Source organism: Gigantopelta aegis, chromosome 14 (genome assembly GCF_016097555.1).
Source record: "Gigantopelta aegis isolate Gae_Host chromosome 14, Gae_host_genome, whole genome shotgun sequence".
Lineage (NCBI taxonomy): Eukaryota > Metazoa > Mollusca > Gastropoda > Neomphalida > Peltospiridae > Gigantopelta > Gigantopelta aegis.
In genome coordinates, this window is record NC_054712.1 from 34,936,000 (window position 1) to 34,952,411 (window position 16,412).

The window sequence follows — 16,412 nt, forward strand, 5'->3', positions numbered from 1 at the left end:
CTGTCTTGTCTGTAGGAAAGTGCATATAAAAGATCCCTTGCTGTTATGGCTAAAATGTAGAGGATTTCCTCTGAAGACTATGAATGAATGAATGAATAATTAAAAGAATGAATGATTGAATGAATGATTGATTTAATGAATGAATGATTGATTGAATGAATGAATAATTGAAAGAATGAATGATTGAATGAATAATTGAAAGAATTAATGATTGAATGAATAATTGAAAGAATGAATGATTGAATGAATGATTAAATAAACGAATGATTGAATGAATGATTGAATGAATGAATGATTGAATGAATGATTGAATGAATGATTGATTGAATGATTGATTGAATGAATGATTGAATGATTGAATGAATGATTGAATGAATGTTTAACTACATCCCAGGACAAATATACACATCAGCTACTGGGTGTCCAAGGTAAGGCCAGCCCTGTACGTTAACTTTTCAATCTAGGAGCCAGATGGTGCCTACTTGTATTTTTTATATAGACAGTATGAAATGTTTTAGTAATGAAAAAAATGGCCACATATGTAGAAGGCTGGGTAAGGCTGCAGACTACAAGTGAAAACCAATGTTTGACATTCTATAGCTGATCATTAATGAATCAATGAAAAATCTCTCCATTCATTTTAGTCCGTTGTAAGAGTGGCATGTGTACCTGTTTGGGTAGCGTACGGGCATTTAAGCTAATTAAGCTTTCCTAGATAATCTTTATTAATTACGATATTACAGAATTTCAGTGGAAGTGCCCTCAAGGCTATATCACAAGTATGTATTGCCCCAGTCATGCACGGTCAGATAAGTTTATAGATGGGTGAATTCCAAATGACCTGTAAGCTTATTTATTAGGGTCCCTTCTGAACAATGATTAAATAATTATATACTGAAAATTCAGTAAGCTAATTTATTCAGATTAAGTGGGGAATTAACTGCAGAAATTACATCTGAATAGTTTAGCGGTGAATTAACTGCAGAAATTACATCTTGAATAGTTTGGTGGGGAATTAACTGCAGAAATTACATCTGAATAGTTTAGTGGTGAATTAGTTGCAGAAATTACATCTGAATAGTTTAGTGGGGAATTAACTGCAGAAATTACATCTGAATAGTTTAGTGGTGAATTAGTTGCAGAATTTAAGTCTGAATAGTGTGGATGCCAGTTTTAGGGGGGTGGGGGGATCCATGGACTCATAATATAGGAGTGAAGATAGTGGGTTGTTTTTTGTTTTCTTTTGTATTTTGGCTGGGGGTCGGGAGGGATGTTTTGTTGTTTGAGAAGAGCATTACAATTTCTATGCATCTGCTTAGATTCCTTATCCACTTCTTTACAAAATATTGAAATCAGCCCATCAACATTTTGATGGTTTAGCAATTAATAGTCCATATATAATTACGGCATTTAGAATTTTATGTGATTAAAGGGACATACCCTAGTTTTTAAACACTAAGGCATATTTTTGACTATTAAAGCTGTTTTTGATAACTGAAATCATACTTTACTTAGATTTGATTGATCAGCTTATCCATTTACATACACTCGAAATGATTTTGGTCATCCTGGTGTTTTTAATATCACAAAATGCATTTCTCATATATTATTTTGAAAAACGCACGTGCATCTGAGAGGTAACATTTATGGAGTCGAGTTTTAGTCTATTATAGAGTGTATTTCACCATTTCAAATTCACACGCATGGTTTCACTCAATTGTAATTTTATACAAATGTGTTACAGGTTTGTAGATTAACTAAACTTAGTGTGCATTTTCATGGGATGAAACTAGGGTCTGTCCCTTTAAATGTATCTCAGTGCTTCAACACTAGTCTGAGGTGTGATGGGTTGTAGGATTGATCCCTGTCTGTGGACTCTGTGGTTTTTCCACCACCCCAACCGGGACCCCCTCCCATGAATATTATATCAAGCACTCTGGTTCTACATGTATATCTTTCCAGTGAGAAAGCACTTTGTACATATATAAAAGATCCCTTGCCACTAGTTATTCAGTATAGTTCATCCCAGACCCAGCCACTTGTGATGTCACAGAAGAGGCACCATGGATGGACTCCAGTGCCATATAACCGTAATTAAAATGTGTTGAGTTCAACAATAAATAAAACGTTCCTGCCTTCCTTTTCCCAGGATGGAGCGGAGCGGATAATTTTGTCATGTTCATGTACCAACGAAGGTTTCAAGCATGTCTGTCCCGGGACAGATCCCATGATGGACATGCCTGAACATTAATATGAAAGATAAAGTTTGTTTTGTTTACGACACCACTAGAGCACTTTGATATATTAATTATTGGATGTCAAAACATTTGGTAATTTTGACATATGGTCATAGAGCGGGAAGCGGGAACTCATTTAACATGCCTATATCCAAAAGGTTCAGGCATGCCTATCCCGGGTCAGGGCTCTGAGTTCACCAATGAACAGTCCTGGGATGGGAGGCAGGGTTTCTGCCAGAGGGTAAAACGGGTATGGCGCCATACCCAAAATTTAATTTTTTTAAGTTAACTTTTGGACAAAATTAATGACTCTCATCATTACTGTATGATTTTCTTAACCCTAACCCTAAACTTAACCTATTTTCTTTCTGGGGGAGGTCCCCCATACCACCTGTTCACTGGTTGCATTCAATTCCATAGCGCCATACCCAAAAATTTCTTTCTGGCAGAAACACTGGGAGGGTATGGCCACAGAGAGGAAGCTCACTGCATTTTTCAATTAATAGCAAGGGAGGTGCACTGGCTGGAACACAAAAATAGTCCAGTGGGTGCACCGACGGGGATTGATCCCAGACCGACCACTTTAAATGACTATTCAGACTGAATAGCCTATGTGGCAACAGCAGATAAAATATCTCTTATTCTGTTGGCCCAAGTTTTTAAAACAAACCGCATATTAGAAACTCAGCCATAGTTTAAAATGTGCTCATTTGTCATTAAATTATATTCCTTTCTTTTACTTTTAAAACCGTGCAGTCCGAGTAAACAGTAAACGTTAACGTAGTTTGACAAATCAACCGATAATTTCTGCTGTGGTTGCATGTACAGCTGAGGTACAGGTATACTTGCTGACTTATCAAAAGTTTGTTTTGTTTAGTGACTACTACTAGTACTAGAGCAAAATGCTTCAGTAATCATTAGCTACTGGATGTTGAATATTTGGTATTTCTGACGCATTGTCTTCAGAGGAAACCTACTGCATTTTTCCATTAGCAGCAGCAAGGTAGTGTGTGTGTGTGTGTGTGTGTGTGTGTGTGTGTGTATGTGTGTGTGCACGCGCACTATCCTATAGACAGGAGATCATATATCATGACTATTCTCTCTCTCTCTCTCTCTCTCTCTCTCTCTCTCTCTCTCTCTCTCTCTCTCTCTCTCTCTCTCTCTCTCTCTCTCAACCAAATGTCACAATAACAATACACCAAATAGCCATAGTTTAAAATCTGCCATGATGTCATTAACATTCCTTTCTTTTCTGTAATGTATATGTGATCTGAAAAAAGTTTTTTCTTGTATTTCAGGGGTGAGTCAGATGAGAGACCACAATGTCTCCAGTCACTCCACTTCTGCTGATGATGACCCTCAGCCTGACCGTGACTCAGATCCTATCAGAGTTGTGTCCCCCTGGTTGCACGTGCTCGATCGACGGCTGGAGACGCACGGCCAACTGTCGGGGAGGCTCCCTCTCCTCCATCCTCAACTCCCTGACCCCGGAGTTCACGTCTGTCATCATCAAGATCACCGCCAACGCCCGCAACCTCCAGCCGTCCCACTTCCAACCGATCTCCCACATTCCTCTTACGCAGCTCGCTATCGACGAGTCGTGGGTCAACCGAGTCGAGAGTGGGACATTTGAGACTCTGACTCGACTCCAGGAGCTGAGCCTGCGTCATAATATGCTGTCGACTGTCTCGCCCGACGTCTTTCTCGGACTCTCGAATCTTAAAAAGCTGAATCTGTCAAACAATCGAATCAGGAGCATAGAGAACATGCTGGATTCTCTGTACAGCTTGGAACACTTGGATCTCAGCTACAACCAGCTGGACGACTTGCGCACCGGAGTGTTCAGGTCGCAGTTACATTTGGTTTCGCTCCGATTGGACGGAAACAGTTTACACAATCTCCACGGTTACGTGTTTCAAGGCTTGCAGAATCTCAAGTACCTGAGTTTGCGAAAGTGCAACTTGATGGTCATCACAAGTGATATGTTTAGTATCGTGCGGAGCATAACGACCCTTGACCTCGGTCAAAACCACATCACAGAATTACCAAGGTCGCAGGAGTTTCGAAATCTGCCATCTCTGCAGAATCTGTTCTTAGACAACAATGAGTTAACTACGTTCAAAGATGCTCAATTTTCTGGAATAACACTCGATACACTAAATGTTTCTAGAAACCGAATTACCAGCTTATCGAGTGAAACTTTTATTCATTTCAATGTGAGGGAGATTGATTTATCATACAATGCTCTCTCAAGACTTCAGGATAGTTTCCTACGACCAACTGCACCTCAGTTGGAACATTTAAACCTAGCAGGAAATCCATTAAGACATATACGCAAACTTGCATTCGAGGGACTCTACAGACTTAAATTACTGAATCTGTCCTCGTGCACGTTAGAAACACTAGACGAAAACATGTTCAGTAGTTTACAAAACATGAAAACATTAGACCTCTCTTGGAACAGTCTTCAGTATGTTCCAGACAAGATTGTCTCAGTTTTCAATAAACTCGAGTCCTTGCAACTGAGCCAGAATTACTGGAAGTGTGACTGCAGAATCAAGTCGTTGAGGAGCTGGTTGCAGGGCGACAAATCCTTGTTCATCATGGCCTGCCTCCCGCAGGATCTGTTAACCGAACAGTGTTCGAAACCGAAATGTTCTATGCCCACCCAGCTGACAAACACGCCCATCGCCATGGTGAAGGAGAAGAACGTTCTCGAGTGCGATCCTGCCTCGGAGGACAAACACCTTCCGGTGGGCATCCAGGTTGCCATAGTGATTCCCTGTCTGATAGTCGGTGTGTGTCTTTTAGTCCTGACAGTCTTTCTGTGGAGGCGGGGCCGGACGAAGCAGCATCTCGAGAAGGGGTGTCTCAAACCGATGACTGAGAGCTCTCACTTCGACGTCGATCGGAAGATTAAGCCGTTCATGGACAGCGACATCCGCTCGCTGGCCGAGTCTGATAAGAGTTACGTGTTTAAGAACTATTTTCAGACGATGCGCAATCTCCCTGACAAACCTCTGACACCGTCGCAGATTATTCCGTCGGTGACGTCGCAGAGAGATATCGACAGTGTGTACTCGTCACAACCGTCGCTGTATAGTGCGAGTAGCATTACAGCGCCAATACATGTACATATTGCCAGGGAGTCGACTGTGTGAAAAATATTTACTAATTAGAGGATATTTAAAGGGCTGTTCACAATTGCAATTTCTTTTTAAAGGATGCACATTAATATTTACAAGCTGTTTAGCTTGGGGAGGTGGTTGATATGATATCAGCATATATATATGTTTATACATATAGTGTTTTCCCTAGCTTGTTTTAGCATGATGCAGCACCATGCCTCAATAGTCTAGTACCATCTTGCCTTAATTAGCACCATGCTGCCCTGAGATTAAACAAGCCTTTTCACTAATTAATTCTAAAATTGCCTTTATAAAACACCCAAAAAGGTATTATTAATTAATAAAATATGGCTTTTATATCTTTTGCCATTCATTTATTAAAGCAAGCACATAAATTACGTTAATGTTTATTTCAATTAATTTTTGTGTATTTTTAATGAAAAACAAGTGCCCCGAAAATGGTGAAAATTCCCCAAAAGTGTTTGGTCTACCATGCCTTGCCAAATTTCTAGGGAAATCACTATACATATATATATATATATATATATATATATACATATATATATATATATATATATATATATATATATATATATATATATATATATATATATATATATATATATATATATATATATTTTTTTAAAAATAAGCAGTCTTTGTGGACAGTTTTAATGGAGGGTGGTTTAAAAAAAATGTGTTCTTTGTACATGAACACTTGTAAAAATATTGATAAATGTGAACAAGCTTCCATCTCATGTCAAGTTTATGTCTCAAGTGAAATTACCTTAATTTGTCACAAGCTTTAGTGAGTAAACAATTAAAATCATTTCATTAGAGGCATAAATTTGATATGAAATAATATTGAGTATATAATATCCTATTTATTACCACAAATTAGCATTTTAGACAATCTGGTCCAGTGATATTGATATTATTGTAATTAGGAATGGAAATTGCAGATCTGAAAAAAGTCGGATTATCCTGCAATGGCACTTTAGTACAGTTAATAACAAAGTACGTGTAAATAACCGGTAATGATAAAGATGATGTCACAAATCAATTTTACAACCGTTTTTTGCACCAGGACAGCTGATTGGCATTGCTAATTTCGAGGTCTGAAATTGACAGCAAGTATATTCAAATCATATGATGGTATGTGAGATCATTTAAACAGCTGCATGGTGGGACATCTCATATTGAGTTGGGACTTACAGGTATGGGCGTACGACCTGGGGGGAGGGGGGGGGCAAATTCGGGCAAAACAGTGGGGAAAATTCGGGCAAAACAGTGGGGAAAATTCGGGCAGTTTTTATCTGGGTAAAATTTCGGGCAAATCAACCCCTCCAGCCCCCCCCTAAATCAAAGAGTCCCCATACACCCATGCTTACAGGGAACATTTGTTTTCAAAATCTCGATTAGCTATATTTCTCGTCAATTGAAAATTTATTAGCAACTACTGTGTTATGTTTAAAAATTGTGTAGCAATCTCTGCAACTGGCATAGCGAATTGCGACAAAATGTTCCCTCACTATTTGATACGATATTTTGAACCATGCATACAGATAATAAAATAGAGATTATAACATGATTAATTAATGTTATGACTACATTTAACACAGAAGTTTATGACTACATTTAACACAGAATGTTATGACTACATTTAACACAGAAGTTCGTGTACATTTTGCGAGATACTCATCAGTAAAAAATATATATATAAAATATCAATACATGTATATATTATACTTGTAAACATGTGAAGAGTATTGCACTGTATGGATTGAGAAAATCAACCAATAAACTCTAGACATTTATAGTGTCATTTTAAATACCAAAACACTGGAAGGTGCTATAATGTGTAATGTTTATAGCATGTGTGTATTACGTGCAATATTTATCTTATCACTGATATTGAACCGTATAAATAATTGATATACAGTTATGCCATACCAAGCACAAAATTGTACATATTGTACTGGGCTCTGTTCCACAAAGGAATTTAAGCCCTACGATCACCTTAAGAGCATAGCTACCATATGCACTTAAGGTTATCTTAGGGCTACAATCACTTAATAGAACAGGGCCCAGGTGTGTATTTGTTTGGGGGGGGAGGTGAAATTGTAAATATGTATGTGTCTGTCAGATTGATAAAGATAGGAAATGAAACTACATATTATTTACCAAATGTATTTACACTAGAGCATGCTTGAACCGTAAATTGATGTAAGCATGAAAACAACTAAATGAGAATATATATACAGGTACCTGTACGCAATATTATCCTTTTTGCTGGCTGCAGTTTGTTGGCATATATCTAGGCTGCAGATAATTTCAGTTTTTATGCATGTACATTATGTATGAACATAGTGTTTGAATATTCATGTGCATGCTTGCAATAACCATTACCGTAACTCCAGTCAGACTCAATTAAACCTTCTGTATAACAACCAGTTGTCTATGAAGAGCGTTATATATGTCTCAGTCATGAATACATAATGTTCAGTGTATTTTACCTATGTATAAAGGACACCTGTATTTAAAGGGCACAATTACATGTATTAGGTCACAACAGTGGCCTTAATATATAATATATAGGTTTTTAGTTTTGTATGTGTATCTGCATAAAATAAGTTCAATTTCTACTTTTAATTTATTAATATTATTATAATAACCATTGATTTAGTATCCATTTATGAATCAATAACACTTAATTTAGTTCATTTAATTATTAATAGCTGTTGATACAATCTACCGTACTAGTTCAATTTACAGAAAGTGATCGTTGTTAAAAAATTTTTTTAGAATGTTTACATCTTTGATGCAGACCAAACAAGACTTGTGTTCGCAAGGCTGTTAACCATCTGTGTTTATCAGAAATTATTCAATATGCATGACTAAAACCAGTTTTATAAAACATGTTTGTATTTATCTAGTGCCACTAAAACTACTTTTGTTCAGGGCTCACCCTGTACATTGCGAAATTAGCCAATTGCTCATTTTTTATACAAAAAGGCTACAACATTTAGTCTGTGGCTAATAAAATGTTCCTTAAATTAACCACATTTTAATAATTTTCAAGGAAATTGGCTGAAAATTGGCTGAAGCAAAAAAATTTCCAGTGTGAGCCCTTTTTTTTCCTTTTACATACGTGTTCATGTGTATTTTTTTAATGTGAATATCAGTTCTTGTGAAACCATTTTTACACCAGAAGAGAAGTATGAAGTGTATATATTGTCTTGTTTCATCAGATTTGTGATACTTTTGGTACGTTCATGCATATGTACATATACAGGGAGGCGAAATCAGTAATTATTTAACTTGATTTACTTTGTGGCACATACGTCAAATGCCTGGCATTGCATACATATTTATCAGTGTGACATTGATGAAAGACCAACAGATGTTGGTATAATAATGATTGCTTTAAGAATTAACCTAGTTTGATACATTGAATAGAACACATCTGTGCTGTTTCATACAACACACTGCTAAATACACAATGGGGAAGTGCAATTATATGTAAACGTTGTATATATAATTATACAGTGATATATATTTGCTGGAGATTTGCGAACTGTGTTATAGCATGTACAACACAGATAGAACCAGTATTCTTGTTGGAAAGGGATGCATATCTCGTAAAATGTACTTGTCAGACTGACACTGTTAAAATTCGATAAATTGATCATATATTGATCCAGGTATATATTACATTTTGTTGCACTCTTAGGGTTATTAAGGCACTTGTGAAGTTGGTAAATTGAATATGAATTACTTAGAAGGGACTGCACACACACACACACACACACACACACAGAACGGCATCTCTGGATCTGCCACTGTATAATGATTTTAATCAAACAGGCTTTAAATGGCACTTTGAAATACAGCCACCTGTCTACAATTTTTTTTTTCAAAGATACACTTTAGTACAAATTAATGCATTTTAAATGTTTACATCTATAAATGCCAAATGATGAAATACTGTACAACTCTTTGGTGGCCTATATAAATAGGTTTTATTATATGTAGCAGAATAGTGTCCTGGACAGCATACTTGAACTTTAGTTGGATCTAAGCACAGAAATAAATATAAATGAATGAAATAATGTAGCAAAGTGACTAATTTAAAAACAAAAATGCTGTAATGAACACAAATTTAGCGTTTTTTACTTTTTAAAATTAAGCTTTTATAAAATAAGGACCATTTATTTATAGCTTGGTTAGGCAAACCATGGGTTAGGGGAATGCTTATATTCAAATCCTAGAAAGAGAAGCAACCGTTGCAGACTGACTGATGTCTTGTGAATATTTTTATAGATACAGTGAAACCTGTCTAAACCAGACCCTCAAGAAACCGGAATCCTGTTAAAACTGGCTAAGTTTCACAGTCCTGAATTCTCTGAATTCTAAAACATGACCCTCTAAAACACCAGGGCCCGTGCTTATAAAACTTAAAGTCTAGACTTTAATAAAGTCCAAACTTTAACGTAATGCTATTTGAATGCCATTGCCATGACGTTAAAGTCTGGACTTTATTAAAGTCTAGACTTTAAGGTTTATAAGCACGGGGCCAGATCCTGTCTAATGCGGTTAAATGGTGTGTCCTTGACATCATCCAGTTTAGACAGTTTCACTGTATTTACAAATATCGTTAAAATTATTTTATCATTCTCTCTCTGCACTAGTTTTAAAACTGTTTAGTTTATAACTAATGTTTATGGACAGTTACACAACAGTTTTACTATTGCCATACTATAAACTCCATAAACCTGGTTATGTACATTTATTGGTGTACGACATTCATGTCTTATACATGTATAAATGGTTTAGTGGCCTCGTGAACCACATGTCTAAAGCTGTAGAGGCCGGGTCTCGAATTGCTGTACTATTAACTTTCCCTTTGTCTGACTATAAAGGTATATGGTCGCCAACAACAAAGAGGGCACTCTGTGTGATATCGTCCGTATTGTGTTGTGTGGTACCATCAGTATTGCACTGTGTGATACTATCGGTATCACTCTTGCATTTAATAGCTTAACTTTGTGTGGGGCCAGATTTAGCTCTGTTGGTAGAGCACTCACTTGTGGTTGTTTGGGGGGGGGGGGGGGGGGGGGGGGGGGGTAGGTTTTTTGTGTGTTTTGGGGGCTAGGTGGTTTTTTTTGTGTTTTGGGGTTTTATCTGTGTTTTTTATTCCGTTTGATTTTTCCCATCTAGCCAGTGGCCAACAACTGGTATACAGATCTCGCCATTTAATGGGAGCTGTCACTCTTGTTCCCTATCACCCCCGTGAGACTACATTCAAGGAGAGCAGTTTTTAGCTCCTCTTAACAATGAGAAAATATATGGTATCAGTTTGGTAATATTTTGAATGACTCCCCATAATCTAAGTTAGGGGAATAATTAATTACTCCTCACAAAAAGTTTTTCACATTGTGGTCTGGGTATATCAAAGGCTGTGGTGTGTGCTATCCTGTCTGTGGGAAAGTGCATATACATTGTAAATTTATGATCCCTTGCTGCAAATGGAAAAATGTACCAGGTTTACTCTGAATATGTGTCAGAATTACTAAATGTTTGACATTCACTGGCCGATGATTAATTAGTCAGTGTGCTCTAGTGGTGTCATTAAACAAAACAAACTTAACCTTTTAACACTAATAGTCACACAAGTCAACATATATGGTATACATATGTGTTTATTTATGAGTTGCACACCACAGTGATTTTCCTTTGGTAGAATTTACTCGTCTTGAACTAGTCATCGGGAATGAGAGTGATAAGTTGATATCATTGACAGTCAAACCTGCATAAAAAGGGCACTTTGTATAGCAACCAACTGACTATTGTATAACAACCACCTGTCCATAATAAATAAGGCAGAAAAAAAATTGCTGAACAAAATACATGTATAGGGTAGTGAAAACATTTGATTTTGGCGAAATATTTAAATATGGTAAATTGCTCATCATAACACTAAACACTGACCAAAGTAATTGTTTTGTATCTAAGCTAAGTTATTATAGTTCCCTGGTCGGGTAACTGGAACATTTTTTACAATTTCATGTTACACTTAAGTACATATGTACCCCTTTAGTGAACTGTCACATCATATGACTTGGAAAATATTGACTCTTAGGATACTGACCTATGTTTGTGATAGGAATGCGGTGAATGGATATTTTTCTTTTTACAAAAATTGGGACCCAAAAATCGTGAGTCTTATTTTTTCTTTTGTAATTAATGTAAGCTATCAGTCTCATCCGATTGGAGATAAAAACCTAGCACGTGAGTAACACATGGTAAAAGATGCCATTACAGGTATCAACTTTGTTTTAGTGGATAACATTACATATATGACAGGTATATAGACTCTTTTTTGTAGTAGATAGCATTACACATACAACAGATATACAGACTTTGTTTGTAGTATATAATATTACAGGTGTAACAGACTTTGTTTGTAGTATATAATATTACAGGTGTAACAGACTTTGTTAGTAGTATATAATATATAATATTACAAGTGTAACAGACTTTGTTTGTAGTATATAATATATAATATTACAGGTGTACTACTGTTACAGAAATTCAACACTTAGGTGGGTTTTTTAACTGTTTCAGTGTGTCGCCAGAACCACACGAGCTACTTAATCATTTCTACGAGACAGTGTCAGCAAGTGCAGTCCATCTGATGGTTTTTAAAACTTGGCTTTGTGATGTTTTTATCGTCCTCGAATATCAGCATTAAAAGTTGAGAACTTCATCATATGGGATTAAATTTAATCAGGGGTCGAATCAGTTAGCATTCCAGTATTATAATATACACTGTATATATAATTAATGTACCCTTGTGGAAGAATGGGTTTGAAATTTATGGGGTTTTTTTTATAGAAATTGTTCAGCAGTGATGATATGTGGAAATAGATATTTTTTTACAATATCTATCATACTTTGAACAAACGTAAATAATTTGGTTTTAAAAACATTTTAAATTTCAGCGGACATAAATCATAAATCTTTTCTTGTTTTTTTTCTTAATTGGTGGCGCCTTTAAATTACCCTTATCCCCACCCCACTCCACCCCACTCCACCCCACCCCCTTGATTATTTCTGGAACAGTCCCGATACTTCAGGCTACTGTCTTTTCGGTCATTACCCTCGGAACTGTCAGCAGATGGCTTCATCAAATATCATGTTTTATGGTGTGTACCTGGAGGTATCGATGTAAAATGAACCACATTGTTAAGCCATTGGTCTTTAGGTTTGAAATTACTGGTCTCATCCTGAGTGAATTTTAATGACTTAATTTTTTAAAAGAAATTTTTTGGGGGGATGTAGCCCAGTTGGTAGAGTGCTCACGTCAGGTGCTTGAGTCATAGGATCAAATCCCCTTTGGTGGACCAATTTTGTGATTGGGTTTCTCCCCATCCCAATCAGTTCCCTATTGCTGATATAAATACAGAACTTCACATACGTTGTTTTCACATCTTATTCATTGCATGAGTTTACTTTGACCAAGAATATATACCACGAGACTGCGTAGAGGTTGAGTGGTATGTTCTTTCGCAAAATAAACGAGTGCAATAAATAGGAAGTCAAAACAACGTATGTGAAGTTCTGTGTTTATTACATACTTTCTTTTATCTTTTACAAAAAAAGGTTTTTAATTTAACGTCATAACAACACATTGTTAAATCTATGATCAAAACTCCTTTCATGGATTCATTTAACATTAAGAATCCTACTCTGTGGCAGTCTTGTATAATGTTTCAAATACGATGTGACGTCATTTGTAAATCATATATGACGTCAGTAAATAAAAGGCGCTAACTGCAGTAAAAAGAAAAAAGTAATTCCCCATTTAAAAGTTCTGGTCCAGATCGCACACATGTGCGATACCAAATAAATTTATCACAAAGTTTCAGAATGCCTTTATCACTATAGTAAGACTGAATAATTATGTAATAAATTAAAGACTGTGCTGTCCTGTTTGTAGACGAGTGCATATAAAGTATCCCTTACTGCTTTATTAGTAAGGGTTTCCTCTCTTTCTCTCTGTAAACCAAATATCAAAACAATCATACGTTAGACACCAAATAGCCGTAGTTTAAAATGTGCAGTTGTGTCGTTAAACAAATATTCCTTTCTTCCATCCATTGGTAGCTAGGAAACCAATGCTGCATGTGGGGTGTTGTTGAACATTCATTCCTTTACTGATGGGTAACCGATAGCAATTAATAAACAGCTGATTCGGAGAGTTGTTGATTTGTCAGCAACTTGTTTAATGTTTGCATTTACCCTTGTGTTTTACAAGAACAACTCAAACTTGGTGCTAAGCCACTAAATGCTGATCCGTTAGCAAATAGCAGGCCGGGGATAAGTTCATCATCGGTTGGCCTTCTGACCATGTTTTTGTCTTAATGTTTTCTCAAGTCATTGAGTCCTGTGTGCGTTCACTTGACAACCCGTCTGTCCATCACGTTTTGTGGGCAGCCGGTTCTGTTGTAGTTGGTATGTCCATCACGTTTGCTCCTCGAGTAGTTGTCTTCTAGTCAAGTGTAGGTCAGGTCATGTCTGATGTTCATCTGCTTGTCACTGATGTTCTTCTCTCTCATGTCATTGTCCTGAATCTGCTCAGTGAGTCATTCCGTGTTGACTTGATGATGACACAGGAAGCAGGCATTGTTTAATCATGAGGATAGTAGTGTACCTTTGTTGTTTGGGGGGAGGGGGGTGTTATTAAGTGTTTGAAGCATTTCTATCTTCCCTGTCTTGAACAGAACTCTCTGGTGAAGTCGGAACTTGTGCCCCTGACAAGCATGCTTGAACAGTTCTCTGATGGAAGCATACCACAAATTACTCACACACACACATTTCTATCCATTGCCTTTGTGGTTGGTGGGTGAGAGCAAAGCTCAACTATTTGCAGTTTTTGTATTTTGTCTTTTCTTCTTTTATTATTGCATTCTGGGACCTAATTCACTAAACTCTCGCAACTTAGTCTTTGTGATATCACAGTGCAATGCTAAAAGACTTGCAAAAAGGATGCTTTGTTGTCTAGCAGAGCCTAAGAGACGTTTGTGAATTAGGCCCTTGGTCTGTGTCTCACACCTTGCTGAACCATACAAATCCAATCAATTTGGAGCTGGTGCTGGCTGTAGAACCCAGTATCTACCCACTGTAATGTTTTCGCTTGACCACTATATGCCACTAAGTCAGGTTATATAGTACAGTATCTCAAACAGTTTTAATATCCAGTTTCAAGTTGGTGCATTTGAAAGGTTTGGGTGGGTGATATGGTGATGTGAACCCAATGTGTACTCTGAATCCAACTGATGCTTCAAATGGTGCAGTCGTCGTTGCAATATATGGTTTTCTTTGTACAAGTTTAATCTGAATGGGAAGTAGTTTTAATAGCAAGTGGCCTTAGTTTATAAATGCATTCCAGTACCATATTTACATTGGGCAGCCTTTACTCCAGATGATGTTTCTGTTTATTATATAACATTTAGTGAAATATCTTAAAATATCAGTGAAATAAAAGTGTTATCAGTCACTTAGTGATGATAACACATATTATAGTGAAAATTTTGCTATATTTCACTCTAAAATGTGTTATCGTCACTGTAGAAAGTGTTATCTTCACTGTAAGAAAGCCAGAACTATTTTGCTCCTGGCATTTTAAAAATAAAGGTAAATTGCCAAAAGTTATATAATAAATAGAACATTTCATGTTTTTTGTCAAATATGATTTATATCTCATCGAGTGAAGTTTGCAATCATATCACACTTGTTGTGCAAGTGCGACTCGTGAGATATGATTGCAAACTTCACTCAATGAGATATAAATCATATTTGACAAAAAAACATGAAATATCCTCTATATATTGATGGAAAGAAAAAAGGGAATTACATTGTAATTACGTAATTAGATATGCCTGTATAAGATACCAAGATGTAATATGGGACTGAATGTCAGTACTGTGGGATTGACAGCCAGTAACATAGTGACATGTAACTTCCTCATACTGTTGATGAGGTTTTTGCTTGGTCAGTATTTGCTGTCACTATTTATGTTTACACCCATTAACCAATTTTTTTTATGCTGGGTTGTCATTAAACATCATTCATTCATTCATTCATTATATTAAAGTGACAGACCCAAGTTTTTAAACACTATGGCATATATTTTTCACTATTAAAGCCATTTTTGATCATTTAAATTAGAAACACTTACATTTTATTATTTAGAATATTCATTTCTGTACACCAGGGCCCGTGCTTATAAACCTTAAAGTCTAGACTTTAATAAAGTCCAGACTTTAACGTAATGCTATTTGAATGGCGTTGCCATGACGTTAAAGTCTGGACTTTATTAAAGTCTAGACTTTAAGGTTTATAAGCACGGGGCCTGAAGTGGTTTTGATCATCCAGGATTTTGCAAAACTGTCAAATGCATTTTTTATCATTCTAAAAAAGCACGTGTGTCTGAGAAGTAATGGTTATCGAGACAAGCTTTAGTTATTTTTAGACGGTATTTCCTTGTTTAAGCATCACAGACTTTAGCTTCTCTGTTATATAACTTTATACAAATGGGTGTTGCAGGTTTGTAGATTAATTAAAATTAGTGTCCATTTTTACGGACAAACTAGGGTTTGCGTCTTTAAGGTGTTCCCTTATTTCTTTCTATTAGTACTCTTTTCGATTAGCAGCAAGGGATCTTTTATATGTACCATCCCACAGACAGGGTAGTACATACCACAGCCTTTATACCAGTCGTGGTGCACTGGCTGGAATGATAAATAGCTCAATGGGCCCACCGATGGGGATCAATTCCAGACCGACTGTGCATCAAGCGAGCGCTGTACCACTGAGCTATGTCCCACCCCTATTTGTGTTGCTGAGTGCATAATGTATTGTTGAGTGCATAATGATGTAAAATATAAATGTTTTTAGAATATCTGCAAATTATTAAATGACTTCTTTGAAGTCTTATTTCACAAACGCACATAAACCTATATTTTAGAGATATTAGTGAGAT

The 16,412-nt window shown here is 36.5% G+C and overlaps 1 protein-coding gene across 1 annotated transcript in view; it reads left to right on the forward strand.

The window, feature by feature from the left end:
- LOC121387975 (carboxypeptidase N subunit 2-like) overlaps positions 1–5,627 on the forward strand; it is a 36,165-nt gene extending 30,538 nt beyond the window's left edge. The window contains exon 3 of the mRNA XM_041519160.1: positions 3,536–5,627. Coding sequence (XP_041375094.1) covers positions 3,560–5,398 — 1,839 coding nt within the window. The 5' untranslated portion in view covers positions 3,536–3,559 and the 3' untranslated portion in view covers positions 5,399–5,627. The remainder of the gene's footprint in view (positions 1–3,535) is intronic.
- Positions 5,628–16,412: the final 10,785 nt, after the last annotated feature.